A 15,552-nucleotide genomic window follows, 5' to 3' on the forward strand; every position below is an offset into this window, starting at 1 on the left:
ATCTCACTGCCTGCTTGCTGTGACAGTCCTCCCATTTCACAACTGTCAATATCCTGACCTTTAGAGCTATTACAGTTGTCTCAGCTATTACTTAGTGTTTACAAGCAGGTAATGTGAGCTGTCAGGAAAATTACAACTGACAGTCAAGATACAAAAGCCAGCTGTTAAATGGCAAAGTGAAGAATACTAAAAGTCTAAGAGAACATACAGATCACAGAAAAACAGGGGGAGGAGACCAAAGATCTGAGAGGGATTAAGAGGAGACAAGACTATTTATACACACTGGGTTAACTGAGAACAAGGAACAGGAGGGAAAATTAGACACAGGTGAAAACATTCAGGAAGCAGGAAAAAACGCTAATGCAGGGCAGGAAAGAAACCCAAGTGTTCAAGTAAATGTGGAAAGAGAACTAATGCAGACTCTGCATTAAACAAAAGAAATTACTCAGGTGGGACCATGACATTAAGACAGAAACCAGAAAGATGGAGGAACAGACTGGGAAACACTGAGGAAACTAAGAACACAAATAACCAACTTAGAGAAGAAAATGAACCCAAATGCAAGTACATTAACTATCCAGTGAGTAGGTCAAAACTTTATAATAACCAGATATCAAATTACTAGAAATTCTCAGAGAAACCTGGAACTATTAAAGTGGCATTTCCTAGATGAGGTCAGGAGGACAGAGAAGTAGATAAAAAGAGGCAAGGAGGCAACATAATGACCCAGTAATACCTGAAAACTGTTAAGAGACTCTTTTCTGGGTGCTTGGCCTTAATTTTATGTAACAATAAGCATATATGTTATTTTTTTAAAACATTAACTAAACATGTGGCATAGAGGTTTGGAGGAGAAATAAAAGCTTGGGAATTTTCAACCACTTTATTCATAAAGCACTTTTCCAAATACATTATGAGTTACTTTATAAAGGCAAATTCAGATTAAGCAATTTAATATAGTACGATGAATAAAAGCAGACCTCTGAAAATGAAGTAGGCAAACAAAGCCTGACAATAAATACTATAAAATGTGAAGTAAATTAGAGACATTATTGAAAGACTTTTTGAGAAGTGATTTAAAATTCGTCACTGACTGATCCAGAAGCTTAGAGTCCCCTGGTGAAAATAAAAAAACACTCAGCTTTAGACTTGATCTAGTCATCCGAGTCCTTGCTGACAATCTGGCTGGTAGGGCTGCAGTAATAATGCTCGTAACCAAGCAATAAAGCGCTTAAAATGTGATTAATAAAATCTTTAAATTAATTTCCCAAGCTGACTGGAAACCAGTGAAGGGAAGCTAAAACAGGGCTCATGCGGGTTTTTCTTTTTTATTCATCATTTATAAGCCTTGAAACACAGTTTTGAACTAAAATCAGGTTCTGCAGGTTTTCTGTGAGCCAGACAATATCTTCAGCACATAATTTCTTCTTGTAAGGTCTATTTGATCTAAACAAAACAGAACTGTTCCCTCTCCTCTTTCCTTTCATCCCAGTTGGTCATGGTCGATCCTCTTTGAGCCTGAGGATTATAGGGTCCTGAGATGACTACTGTTGTTTGGTTAAAGCTGAGATTTTTCTAACAAGGGCAAGTGATTTAGCTTCATCTGTACACAAATCAATGTATACCTGGAGGAGGTATGGGGAGGGGACGGGCAGGCGCTCTGGTCTTTGTGCTCTTGGTGGGTTTAAACCCTGCCTCTTTCACTGCAGACGCAGAGGGTGAAGCAGCAGCAGGACGTTTGGGCTGGGGAGACACAAAAACATTTTGTTATGTGACCTTTTACAGCTGTGGTCAAAAGTTTGCATCCACACAGGGTCAGATGATGCTCAGACCTAAGAACAAAAGCTGTTAAGTACGGTGGTGGAAGCGTCACGCTCTGGACCTGTTTTGTTGCCAGTGGGACTGGTTTGCCTTGTGTGGATTATAGAAAATAAAAAAATAAATTCAAACTAAATTAAACCAGTTGTAGTTATTAAGTCATTAAAGCTGCATCTGTACAATCATTCCACCCAGTAAAAAGAACGAAATAAATTAAAGAAAATTAAAAACCTTAAATTACCATGACAGTTGTGCCCATGATGAGTGGATTTAAGCTTTTGACCACAACTGTATATGCTGCTTGCATTAACACGCGTGTGTGTTCACCTGTGGAGCAGGAGGGTTCTCCATCTGTGGTTTGAGGATCTGTAAAGCTTCATCGCGAGGTGTTTGCGTCTTCTTAAACTTCCCTTCTGGTCTCCTAAGTACAACCACACAGTGTCAACATCACACATTACAGTGCGCAGGGCTTTTCTACTACAAATACATCAAATTGCATAATCTGCGTTTATGTTTACTGAGTGTAAACACGATCGTTCTGGTGCTGCGTGCTTAATGCAGGCGTTAACGTCGGAGCCAGTGTCTGTCGGTGCTTTGTTTACAGCGTGCACAGTTATTTCTGTGTCTGCAGACAGCATCAACTGCTGTGCTGGATTTACAAGCAAAGTTTATTGTAAGAAAATCTGATCACCGAGCTGATTCCTCAACACAGAACACGTGCGTGCTTGTTTGTGTAGCCTCACCTCTTGCCAGGTGGCAGTGGGTCCGGCGGTGGTGGTGGAGAGTTGTATCTATTAATGATTTCTTTTTAATGAAATAAAACATGTCAACAGAGGGTGGTTTCAAAGTTTTATACAATATTTCAAAAATGTCAAGAAAAAGACTCGCTTATTCACATGTGTGTGTGAACCTATCAAAAATTGCAGTTACCTTGGATATCTTGGCTGGGGATGACATGATCTGAAGTCTGAGCTGAATACTTCACCACTTCTCCAGCAGGGGGCAGAGGAGACGTCACAACTGGGGCTGAGGCATCCGAAAAAAACAGATTAGATTTCCTCTGCTCTCTTAAATGAGAGTTCTGTGAGAAGCGAACTTCTCTCTCACTCTCTTACCAAATTTCCTGACTGGTTTGTCCTTGTTCACGGGGATGCCCGGAGCTTTTCTCGGAGGGACGCTGTCCTTGGCTGACTGAGCCTGAAAAAGCCACGCAGACACACACAGAGAGAGAAAACAGAGAGTTAGCACTCAAGATTCTGCAGATGCTCAATGTAGTCATCTGCAATTTTGCCAGAGAAGTCAGTGTGAGAGCAAAGAAAAAAGAAGCTGACAGTGTTTTTGGTGCAGACAAACCTGTGGATAGTCTGCAACTGTGCATAATGTTTTTGGGGGACTTTTTTGTTGTTGATTTGCAACATTAAAAGATAGACATGCCAGAGTTCTGACATGAAGGAAGGTCTAAAATGAAAGGTATAAAACTGGTGGATCAAAGGACAATACAGTCAATGCACAGGGTGACATCTTTCCGTCTCAGATAACTATTTTCCCTTTGACCACTACAAACATGAGGATTTGTAATAATGTAAGAGGAAAAGTCATATAGACGCTGAAACAACTTTACATATCTCACTGTACAAATCAAAGCTGCCATCCCAGAAATTTATGAGCTCGGAGGGAAAAAAAGGGATGACCCGAGGATCTCATCACTTGACATGAACTTAGCGAATGTAGCAGAGACGGAGGGAGATATTCTATTCAGTTTGGTCTTTGAGTGCCGCTGATGGATGGCTCTTAACTAGTGAGCTGAAATCTCGCACTGATGGAATTTGCCTCAATCCAATTTAACTCCTTCGCCCATAACCTGTCTGAAATTTTCTCCTCAGAATACTTAATACGCGCCACTTTACTCAGCAACGTGTGCCAGGGAAATAAAGATGGGCAAACTGTGAGAGTAAATGTTTGCAGGTAGGGATTCTGGGCATCACATCAAAGGAAGGATGAGACTGGCAAACTAAATTTGTAATTTGCAACCAAAGAAACAAAACCAAAACAGTAACCAAGGCAGACACCGAATTTCACCTTATTTTGTCTTTTATACCATATAATCCGTCTGCGTCTGTGCATAAAGAAACGAATAAGGAAGAAACGTTTCGTCACTCGTCCAAGTTCAGTCACAGCTGATTGTTCTCGCCTTATAAAGAGATCTGTGTTTTCAGGGTGCTGTGCATAGTGTTTGTGAATCTATTTATCTCTTTAATGAATTAGTGAGTTTTTAGCTGAGATTCTGATGTTTCTGTAGATACCACACATATCTATATTTAAATAACAGAGCCAGTGAAACCAGATGTTCCCCCTCTGTCTCTGGTACTGGGAGCACTGGGGTTCAACCTTTCTAATAATATCAGGCGCAGCTTCATAACTCAAAATATTCAATTATTACTCTTAGAAAAAAAAAGATACCACTTCCAAACAGTGTTGCGGAGGATTGCAGACCCAGAGTAACCTCCACGAGTAAAACTAAGATATCAGAACCAAAGAAAAGTTGCAGCCGCCTCCGCAGCAGCTGTAGTCGCACAACTGCTTCACCCTCATTTGTCTGAACATTTGAGAGTCACTTTCAGATAAGCTTGATTTTGATTGGCTGATTAGGCATAGAAATGAGTATGTTTACTATTGCAGATCTTTGGTTGATGCATTTATGTGTTTTGTTTTTTTATATTTGTTGTTTTTTTTGAACCAGCTGCTGCTTATTATCCTGACAACACATATCTTCTTTGTATTTCAAATAAACGGCTCCTGTTGCTTTAAGTTCACGGCAGCCTCTTTTATACACTCGGCAGTGCTGGAATATTACGCAACGTGTCAGTGCGAACTGTTTCCTCACATGTCTCGGAGTTACTGACCTGTGCTGCTGGGTTAGCTTTGTCAGTTTTTGTGGAGGCTGGCTCAGGGTTAGGGTTGGCAGGGGAGGCCTGAGGCTGAGTCTGGGGACCGGCAGGAGGCCGAGCCTGAGGCTGTGACGGAGCCTGAGCAGAGAGATGATGGGGGCGAGGCGGGATGTCTGCTGCAGCAAAGGGAGTTGGGGTGAAGTTGGCGTAGGGGCTCGGTGGCATGTTTGCATACGGGCTTGGCGGTATGGCAGCATACGGGCTCGTGGGGGCATAAGGGCTCAGAGGGTGATGGAACAGAGGACTCATGGGAGGGCTCGTGATCGGGGAGGTGGGCGGACTCGACACCGGGCTGCCGACCATAGCCATGGCTTGCATAGTCATCTGTTGGGCCTGAGAAACAAGAACATGACACATTACATTGGTAGCAGAGAGCAGTGGGATAGATAAACAGACACGGATCCAAAACCGAGGCGCACCATGATGACGGCCTGCTGGTTCACGATCGCCTGCTGCTGCTGGGACAAAACAGCCTGCCGGGCATCTGGAGGAAAAACACAGTAAACAAGATGGAAAATCATGTTTGATGATTCCCCCCCATCATCATCATTCGTTATACAAACCAGGTGTTACAGGTGCCACTGCAGCAACAGGAGGCGACATCACACCTCCCACAGGAAGTACTCGCACAGCTGTGAACACAAACACACACAGCCATCCAGTTTCTGTCAGATTTTAAGTGTGTTTGTTTTATTTCACACGCTAATCATCTGTCAGGACTGTGGAGTGCGAAGGAGTAAATATTTAGCATGTGTGCCCATGTCTGTGACTGACCTCCAGGTGGAGGCGGTGGGCCCGTGGACGCTCCTTGTTGATGCCAACCACCACCAACTCCCCCAGCTCCCTTCATCCGGCTGGAAAGTCCTCCAGCTGATTCTACTTCCTGTGAGGATCAGTGTTGGGAAGGTTACTTTTAAAATGTATTTCGTTACAGAATACAGAATACATGTCCCAAAATGTATTCTGTAACGTATTCCGTTACGTTACTCAATGAGAGTAACGTATTCCGAATACTTTGGATTACTTAATATATTATCATGCTGTTTACAACTACATGAATGTACTATTGCTGTGATTTATTACTGTTACTGAAGGTCCGCGGCTCCGAACCGTAGTAAAGGGACCTCTGGCTAATACGTCGGGTTCTGTGTCGGCTAGTAGCTGAAAAATAGCTTTACTTTGTTGTCTGGGTCAACTTTGCTAGCGAGAGACAGAGAGAGGCGTTGAAAGGCTGCTCCAACAGAACTTATTGTTTTTGGAGGAAAACACGAATACGGTGTACAGTCGAGTCTTAATAGCTTACTTACAACTGGGCTTGTCAGGCACTCTTCTTGGCTGCAGTGGTTATTATTATATTTACATGCTTCCAGCTCCCGTTTTGCTCGATGACAGCTCATACTTTTCCTTTTTCTCCCTCCCTCGCTCACAGACACATAACGTGTATGGCAGTCCATTCTCCCTGCAGCACGGACTACACTGCCCATGATGCTACATTCTTTAGAGCTATACCTGTAGCATTCTGCCTATTAGCTTAGCACAACAACAACAAAAAGGCCTCTCTCACCCAGGAAACACGCAGAGAGAGAGCGTCACCCTGTAACCATGGCAACCGTAACGCTGCCGCCTGGAACAACAGAACATAGCTGTCAAACAAAACACAAACAGTCCTGACCCGCCACAATATGAAACAGGAAAGTACCGCCGTGTAATCCATTTATTTCAACAAAGTAACTGTATTCTAAATACCACCCTTTTAAACGGTAACTGTAACGGAATACAGTTACTCAAATTTTGTATTTTAAATACGTAACGGCGGTACATGTATTCCGTTACTCCCCAACACTGGTGAGGATACACAAGCAGACTTTAAAACCACAGACTGTATATAAAAGATAAATATAGTCACCGTGAGGTCAAGCACCAAAGAGTCAAAGTCATTTTTGCTCTAAATGTATTAAGAAACACTTCAAATACTTTGAATTTGGATTAATCGCTCAATCACACCTGTTGTCACTGATTTTCGGTTCAGCTCTTGTGTAATTTGTATAATTTGGCAAACCAAATGCATTTTCTCTGCTTCCATGGCTTTTTCCACAGCCACACTTCCACTTAAACCATTTCTAATGAGGTTTCAGCAAAGTTCAGCTTCCTCAATTTTTTTAAGGACACACTGCACACAGTGCTGAGGTAAAAATTTTTAGCTAACAGCTCTTCGGTAATCACCTGTTGATGCACAAATACCATTTGATCCCATTCAAACTCTTATATTTGTCATTTTTCATAGATACAAAATAAGAAAATGGACCAAGTGCCTAAAGGTACAATTTAAAAGTAGCTTAACAAAAAGAAAATTCCTCTGAAAATGTCAGGTTCAAGGTCTAAACTGATTTTTTTTTCTTTTTTTAAAGCAGCCAATCTTCAAAGAAAAACTCTGAAAGGCCTTCAGAAAGCCTGGAGAACTGTCCATTTTAAAAATCACAAGAAGGTCAGGCTGCTTGTAAGCAAATGTAGAGAAAAGAGGGATAGCTCAAAACTTTTGCACAGAACTCTATGTATATTTGTATGTGTATATATTTAAATATAAATACAATATATGTATGTATCTGTGTGTCTGCTTGTTGAAACAGCATTTGTGCTTACAGTATCTTAGAGCGAGTGACTGTCTGCTGTGTGATCAGAGGAATCTCCCTCTTCAGTGTGCAACCGTTCCATCAGAAATCAGCCACTGACCCATAAATCCTCAGGAGTGTGTGCGTTTGTGGGCCATGTCTCATTAAAAAATAAGCCCTTCATTTGCCAGAGTGTCAGTCCCTCGTAAGCAGATCCCCTGGGTGGGAAATCATCGTGGCGATCTGGTGGCTGTGACAGTTACGGTAACTGGGTAACGGAATAGGTTGCTGGCCGGGAGAGGTCTGTAGAACACATCTGATACATGCTAATTCCTGTCAGCCACATCCGATAGCACGACTAACATTCACCACATCGGCGTCTAGAGGACTGGCCGGCCGACAAAGTCACGCATTCACTGCACCACTGCCCTGACAAAAGGCTTTAACTCAGTCTTCAGATATTCTCTGCAATCACACATTTTAGATGAAGAATAACTGTTTTTACTGCTGTAAGAAAACAATTTTCAAGTGAAAAAAAGCTTTTATCTGGCACAGCCAGGCTAAAAAACATAAATCACCAGACACACTTTACTAAATATCCTCCTTTCTAGAAACATGCCCTAATTCCCAGTCACAGTTTTGCTGTAATTAACTTGGAGCTCACAGTTTGTGACAAAGACGCTCAGGCTTTTGCTATTAGGGCCTCACATTATGATATTCACTCTCTACCAAACTCCCACTGAGTTTCGTGTTCCTTTTAAATCTTCTCAGTCTCTCGATGACGCCTGTTGAGAAGGTGATGTAAAACAATTATTGTTCTTCTTTAATTAGATTTTGCTCTCTTTAATGACTTTTGTCCTTATTCTCATTTTATGCACCTTATCCAGTTATATTTTGTATTATATTTTACTATTATTAGTGGAAAAAATGACTGCAAATTACAAAAAGGTTTATTCGATCGAACACTAGACTTTCTGAACATCTCAGACCTACACGTCCATAGGACAGACCTGAAACTGGGTGCTTCTATTGGAAATTGCTCTCAGAAGTATATTCACAACTGTCTGTGTGCTAGTGGCAAAAGTGCTCTCTATATGCATTGTACATCTAACTGACTTTTACCCAGTATACAGCTCATTCCTTGAAGGCACACTCCATGCCCACTTTCTAAAAATAGAGCTCTACAGAGATTTACAGTGACTGACAGTAAATGGTTGATGGAGGAGTCTGCTCGCATGCGCAAGTGTTTCAGAGTGAATGAATTATGTAACTTACTCCAGCTCCGTCAGACAGCACAGGGTCAAACAGGCTGTCAAGATAACGATCCATCCCTCTGTGAGGCTCCAGGTCTGAGAGAGGGGAGAGGACTTTGAAGTCTGCTCCAGTCACAATCAATATGTGCACACATATGTTTGGTGTAGTGACGTACCTTGGCTGATTGCATCCGAGCTACACATGGCTGTAGATATGACATCATCGTTTGTGTTAAAGCCACCCCCCAACAGGCTTCTGTAACACAATAAGAAAGAAAAGGCTGTTTAAAACTGGTGGCGACGCCTTTACAGACTTTTAAAATGTCCTTTAAAGTTGTTTAAAGGTTTACTAACATGCAAACAATTAGTTATGTACACATCCAACAGTTCCAAGCAACTTTCATGTCTGTGTTTTTCTGGGAAGCTCCATTTTTGGTCTTTACCAACTGTCTTCAGCTAATAAAAGCTCGGCTTTGTGAACCAATGAGTCACTATTTGTGCTACTGCATTTTTATCTGGTGCCAAGCAGGGAATGTGCAGTTACTTTTAAGCAGGGGGCAACCTCTGCGATTGGAAAATGAAGCCAAAGAATTGGTGTTTGAGGCTGGATTCAAAAGTGAAAGTCAGTCCCCAGAGACTCACATGCCAGAAAATCCAAATTCACAGCATAATTTGACATGTTTCACCCGGGAACAAAAACCTGTTCTGGTCTCCATAGCAAATTTCTCAGTTCGTGACAAATGTTCAGTCTTCTTATTCATCTATTTATTATTTGCTTCGAGCCCTGTGTACAGGAGCTGCATGCTAAAAGATCTTTTGTTAAAAGGGTTGGCGTAATAAGCAAATGCTTCAGCCAATACCTTTTGATTAGCCTTGTCTCATGCTTTCTTGCTTTGTGGTAGATCTTTGTTCTGTCTTCACTGAGATATTTGAATGCTAATCAATAAAAATCAATAAAAAAAAAAAAAAAAAAAAAAAATCTATTTAATTGCATTAATGATAGGTGGGTACCAACCCAGAGAGCCATAACCAATAGCTACCTGCTAAGCTTCTCTGACAACGATCTGACAAAGAGTACATTTTGAAGTCTGGGTGAGATTTAGCATTTTATTTGTATGCTACACAGTATTAATTAGCAAATATCTGTGTTTTTCAGATGCACTTTGCTAGCCAAGCTTGCAAACATTAGCTGATTATGCAGCATTCTAATCACTCAAGTGTCCCACTTCCAGCTTCAATAAAAGTAAGACAGCGACAGACAAAATGCTAAAATCTAACTTTTAAAACGTGGCTTCACAAATGAATCCCTGACATCATGCTGGCAACTTCCATCTTTTATATACAGTCTGCAGCTTAAGGAGTTTTGTTGTTTGTTTTTTTTTGACTTTTTTTTTTTTTGCTGAGAACAGCTACAAACAATATTTACTGTTGTTTCTAACTGAATCACTCAGTTTGCAGGTACAGACAAAGGAAAGCATAATTTATAATTATACTAACCTTAAGCATCTGAAGTTAAAATACCTCTGAGGCTAGAAACTTTTTGTATATTATTTCATCATACTGACATTTCAGAGATGTATCAGGTGAAGGTGGAGTTGTTTTTAAATCATCATGTATGCTTAGGTATTTGGGTTTAGTGGTTGTTAAATGATAAATATCTGGGGTTGTGACATCAATAACAGGGCAAGAATGAAGAAAATCTAAATTTGCAGTAAATAAATCTATATTAACCTTGTTGATGTGTCCCTTAATGTTAGCCTTTTGTGAAATATTTAAAGAAAATTCCAGTGGGAAATTATTTAAAATCCTGTAACAATGGATCCAAAGAGCCTTGGTACATTTTTAAATGGAATTTGTGCTACCAGTGGATTGGAAAGTTGAATATTTCCAGCAGGCCTGAAGTTGTATCTCAAAAGTATCTCAAAGTTATGAGTAAGTACAGCATCAGAGAAAATGCACTTATTAACTTCATCATCTTAAAATGTAAACAGTGACAAACTCAACCCCATAATGGCTGGATGGGTTCATGAAATCTCAGAGATTTCTGTGTTTGTGTGTGTGTGTGTGTGTGTGTGTGTGTGTGTGTGTGTGTGTGTGTGTGTGTGTGTGTGTGTGTGTGTGTGTCTCTTACATGCTGGCATTGGCCCGCACTCTGGTTGGTTCCTGTGCAGAGATGATGAAGTAGCTGCTGTGTTTGGGGAAGTCAGCAGGAAGTTCCAGATCTGACATCAGGTCCAGAACGTAGTCTGAGCCCTCTAGCTCCACCCACTGAGCCGGCTTCTTCAGCAGCATCGACCATCCTCGACGGCCCTCCACCACACCCCTAGACACACATACACACACAGAGACACACAATACAAGACTGTAATCTGTTCACTTGTCATCAGCTTTTCTCTTTTCAGCATTTCTACATTGCCCAGTGAATTTTGTGCAAAGATGCTACCTGTGTTGTAAGATGTCTTTGGCCATCTCTTCTCCTGTTGTCCATGAGTGCAGTGGACACAGAAAGGACACACCTGAAGAACAAATGTCCCAGAGTGAATAAAATGAACTGCTAAATGCTGTGTTTGTCTTCCATTCTCCCTTCTGTATTGCTTAAACAAACTTCTCAGCGCCCTCACTGGTGTGTTTGGGAAGATTCCCACAGACACCAGTACAGCAAACAGGCACAAACAAGACCAGTGAACCAGAGCGAGTATCAGGTGTTGTCTAATCCTCAGCGGACTTGCCACGAGGCTCGAGGGCAGATTAGCTGAATGACAGGCGGAAATGAGAGAGACAGCTACCGCTGTCATGCTGGAGAGTGCACACATTGACAGGGCTCAGGGGGAAATAAAGACAGTCGAGGTTGCCTCAGCTACAGGGAGTCAAATTGTACCAAATGACCAGTTCAATAGGTTCAATAATAAGACCACAACTCCTCCCATACAGATATAAATGTGGCCAATCTCACATTTTAGATGGTCTCCTGCTAATTTTAGATTACTCCGAGGCTTCAACTTTCATTTATCTTTGGAGAAAAGGACAAAATCGTTTGTCAAACACTGTGGGTGGTGAGCGATGATTGTGTCGGTGTGAATAATGGCAGTGAATAATCTCCCTTGGACATCTCAGGACATTACAGAAAGATTCAGTTTTCACAGACCGATCCTGGGTAATAAATTCACAGTGCAACGCCTGCTGAATGTGGGAAAAAATTAGGACCATTCTCCAACATCAGGCTCCTGACATAATACTTGACACCATCTAGTCTCAGTAAAGACTGAGACATGAGTCATTTTAACCTGGTTTTTGCCCTCTTCCCATCTTCTTTTACAAATAGGTAAAAAAAAAAAAAACCCGCTTCCAAAGAGCAATAGAAAAGCAGCATCCTCACTGAAAGTGAACCAGAGGTACACAAGGAGGTGATCCTGAAAATGGAGATCCTCCAACTTTATATCAGGTAAGGTAACCTTTGATTGCATCTCATAGTTATTATGTGTGTACATGTTGCACAGTGTTGCTGCGCCAGATTAAGAGCATTCAGTCAAAAAGGCAAAGGGTAGTTAAAAAATATATATAAATGCAATTTTTTCAACATCCTTTTTATCATATCCCTTTTTGCTTCTTAGCAAGTTTTACAAAACGACAAAATGATTTGAAAATAGGATTGAGCTTAACTAAATTCAAAGAAAGTAAATATGCTGACTACAAATATAGTTGGTAGACCCAGGCTCAGGCTCAGGGGCACTTTGGCACATCTCTAAAAAAACCAAACAAACAAGGCAAAAAAAAAAAAAAATGCTTGCATTTTCTTTCATAAAGGTTTTCATTGTGTGTTGTTCATTTTCTCACCATCGAAACAGTGCACGTGCAGAACCGTGTGAGCTTTCTTGCGATTGGCGGTCCACTCCAGTAGGCAGGGTGGGTACGTCCTGACATACTCCGGCCCGACACTGAGCCTCTGCAGGGCCTGAAGCAGACGGTGCTGGCACACACAGTCATAGCCCTCCGGCCCATAGTCAGACACAAACCTGCAAAACAACAACAAGCATGAACAAACACAAGTATCAGCACAACCACAGCAAAAATATACCAAGGGGCAAAACACTTCAAAAGAACAAATTAATTTAGAGCATAAAGATCAATAAACTGTTGCTAATAGTGATGGATGGTTTATATGTTGCAGGCTCACGTCTTACTTCAGCAGGTACTTTGCAAGCCTCTGAGAGGGCAGGAAGGCAGAAAGGCAGGAAGAAAGCAGGAGCCAGCCGCGCTCTGAGTTTAGGATGTTAGGATTCCTCCACACCTAGTGGTACAAAAGACAGCAATGAAGTAAATTAGGAAAAAAATTAATTAGTAATGTAGTTTATTAGTAGACACAAAAAGTGGTTCTTACTTGATTTGCCACCTGAACCAGAATCTCATCTCTGAGGCTGGGATTGGCCAGTCCTCTTTGGATGATGTAGTTCCCGAACAGATTCTCCTGAGCCCCGTTCAAGTTTGGGTCGCCCATGAACCTAAGTATCTATTAAAAGCACGGGTAGTTGGTAGTTAAGACATGCATAAGTAAAACTCAAGCCCCCAAATTTATAGGTTTGGTCAAAAAAGGTTTTACTGATTTTGAACAGTTGATGTCCAATTAAACTGATGGTTAAATCAACACAGATACAGTTAGAACCACAAGTGTTTGGACAGATACTAAATCAAGCAACTAAGATGTGATGGAAGTGCAGACTTTGAGCTTTAATTAAGTGGTTTAATATAAATATTATATGAACTATTTAGGAACTACAGCTATTTTTATGCATATTTCCCTCAATTTATATAGTTTTATTTATAAAGCACCAAATCACAACAAACGTCACCTCAAGGTGCTTTACATTGTAAGGTAAAGACACTACAATAACAGAGAGAAAACACCTGCAATCAAACGACGCCCTATAAGCAAGCACTTGGTGACAGCGGGAAGGAAAAACTCGCTTTTAACAGAAAGAAACCTCCAGCAGAATACCATGCCCGGTTTGGGGTGACGGGAGGAAGACAGGACAAAAGACACACTTTGGAAGAGAGCTAGAGATTAATAATAACTAATTAATAATAACAGAGTGGTGTGAAAACACACTGTGAGTGAAAAGAGGTAAGTGAAGAAGAAACAGTCAGTACTTGATGGGAAGCCATGAAGGAGCCTAGACCTATTGCTGCATAACTAAGGGAGGATTTAAGGTCACCTGATCCAGCCCCAACTATAAGCTCCATAAAAAAGGAAAGCTTCAGTAGCTGCTTGATGCATGCTTGTTTGTGGGTCCCTTTGCATTCACTTTTGCCTTCACTAACTGAAAAGCATGCTCGGCTGGGTTGAGATCGGGTGACTGACTTTGGTCACTGAATAATATTTTCTACTTTCTTCGCCTGGACAAACTCTTGGGTTCCTTTAGGTCACTATCCTTTTTCACTGTGAAGCACTGTCCAATCAGTTTTGCAGCTTTTGGCTGAGTCTGAGCAGAGAGTGTAGCCCTGCACACTTCACTATTCATCCTGCTGCTTCTATCAGCAGTCACAACATCAATAAATACCAGTGACCCAGTTCCGCTGGCAGCCATACATACATGCCCATGCTGTAACATTTTCCCCCCATGTTTGACAGATAATGTGATATGCTTTGGATGGTGAGCTGTCTCTCTCCTTCTCCATATTTTCTCTTCCCATCACTCTGGTGCGGGTTGATTTGGCCACTCCTAAAGTTTTTGCCACCTCTCTGACAGCCTCCTTCCCTTGCATGTCTTGGGACCCCGTATTGAGAGCTGAAGAGCCAGCAAATGCACCTTCAGCCACAGATCTTTTATCTGCCTAAGCTTTAAAGAAATAACAAGAGACCTGGCTTCACCTGGTCACCTGCTTGTTTGAATGTTTGATTTAAAATCCACCAAAGTGTCATACAGAGGCAACATTACAAGAAAAAAAAAGTATAATTTTCCAAAAACCTGTGGACTTAACTGTAGCTGAGGGATTTTTAAAGTGCCAAAAACTGGAGGACACATTCATTTGATTGCTTTTCATTTCCTGACATTAGATTTGACCTTTCAGCACCGCAAGGTTTTCATTTACACTGTAGATACCAGAGTTACCCAGCAACAACTGAATGTAACTATACCAGAAGGAAAACGTTGAGGGCTCCGTGTTTTAGCTCTTCATCCATTCGAATCAGGGAATTCTCCAGCGGGGCTGTCACCATCCCAAACAACGGCTCCTATAAACACACACACTCAGCCTGAGAAATGATATATGCAGTCACCATTTACAACCCTCATATAAATGAGTCCTGTGACGCTTCCCATTTATTTAAACCATTCACAAAAATTTGCATGCATTTTCCGAGTGCTTGTACTTTTCCTGTTGTAAGGGACATGAAGCTGTTTAGACAGTGATGTTGTGCAGACCTGCTTCCCCTGTGGTGACAAAAAGCAAGTCCTCTTGATGTAAATAATTACATTTTATGACAACCACTTGATTTAATGTTACAGTAAAAGGTTTATGGTTCAGCAAGTAGCAGCAGTAGCATGTTTAGGGTTACAGAAAGTCTACATGCGATAAATGTAAGTCAGTGTAATGTCCTCTAACACAATCTGAACATAACTGTGTATCTTCATTATTACCCTAAACATAGCCCGGATGTAGTGTGTCATGAGGTAGTTGTTGATGTCCAGGGGCAGGGTCAGCTGGGGGTCAACCTGAACCTTTGGAGCCTGAACGACAGCCAAGCAGTCAGAATGCAGCTCCTCACCACCTGCACGACACACGCATACAAACAAAAGCAGCAGGCCGTGTGTGAGCACAGAAATACGACAGCAAATATTCTCAAGGCCACCTGCAAACAAGATGGAACACATCTTCTGATGGAGGTTTTTTATAGCACTGTCTTCATATCAGCAAGTGTTATATATG

At 41.4% G+C, this 15,552-nt stretch overlaps 1 protein-coding gene across 1 annotated transcript in view; it reads right to left on the bottom strand.

Annotated features, from left to right (window-relative positions):
* The window catches only part of LOC102782354 (unconventional myosin-XV), a 51,009-nt gene that overhangs the window by 15,173 nt on the left and 20,284 nt on the right, over window positions 1–15,552 (bottom strand). The window contains exons 31-48 of the mRNA XM_087842403.1: window positions 15,264–15,394; window positions 14,762–14,857; window positions 13,007–13,135; window positions 12,810–12,916; window positions 12,463–12,641; window positions 11,072–11,144; window positions 10,760–10,951; window positions 8,805–8,884; window positions 8,651–8,724; window positions 5,541–5,649; window positions 5,330–5,398; window positions 5,186–5,250; window positions 4,722–5,099; window positions 2,934–3,015; window positions 2,749–2,844; window positions 2,562–2,622; window positions 2,146–2,239; window positions 1,626–1,743 (exon numbers count right to left, since the gene is read on the bottom strand). Of these exons, the coding sequence (XP_087698529.1) occupies window positions 1,626–1,743; window positions 2,146–2,239; window positions 2,562–2,622; window positions 2,749–2,844; window positions 2,934–3,015; window positions 4,722–5,099; window positions 5,186–5,250; window positions 5,330–5,398; window positions 5,541–5,649; window positions 8,651–8,724; window positions 8,805–8,884; window positions 10,760–10,951; window positions 11,072–11,144; window positions 12,463–12,641; window positions 12,810–12,916; window positions 13,007–13,135; window positions 14,762–14,857; window positions 15,264–15,394 (2,133 nt within the window). The remainder of the gene's footprint in view (window positions 1–1,625; window positions 1,744–2,145; window positions 2,240–2,561; window positions 2,623–2,748; window positions 2,845–2,933; window positions 3,016–4,721; window positions 5,100–5,185; window positions 5,251–5,329; window positions 5,399–5,540; window positions 5,650–8,650; window positions 8,725–8,804; window positions 8,885–10,759; window positions 10,952–11,071; window positions 11,145–12,462; window positions 12,642–12,809; window positions 12,917–13,006; window positions 13,136–14,761; window positions 14,858–15,263; window positions 15,395–15,552) is intronic.

This window comes from Neolamprologus brichardi, chromosome 6 (assembly GCF_056152115.1).
Source record: "Neolamprologus brichardi isolate AB-2024 chromosome 6, ASM5615211v1, whole genome shotgun sequence".
Lineage (NCBI taxonomy): Eukaryota > Metazoa > Chordata > Actinopteri > Cichliformes > Cichlidae > Neolamprologus > Neolamprologus brichardi.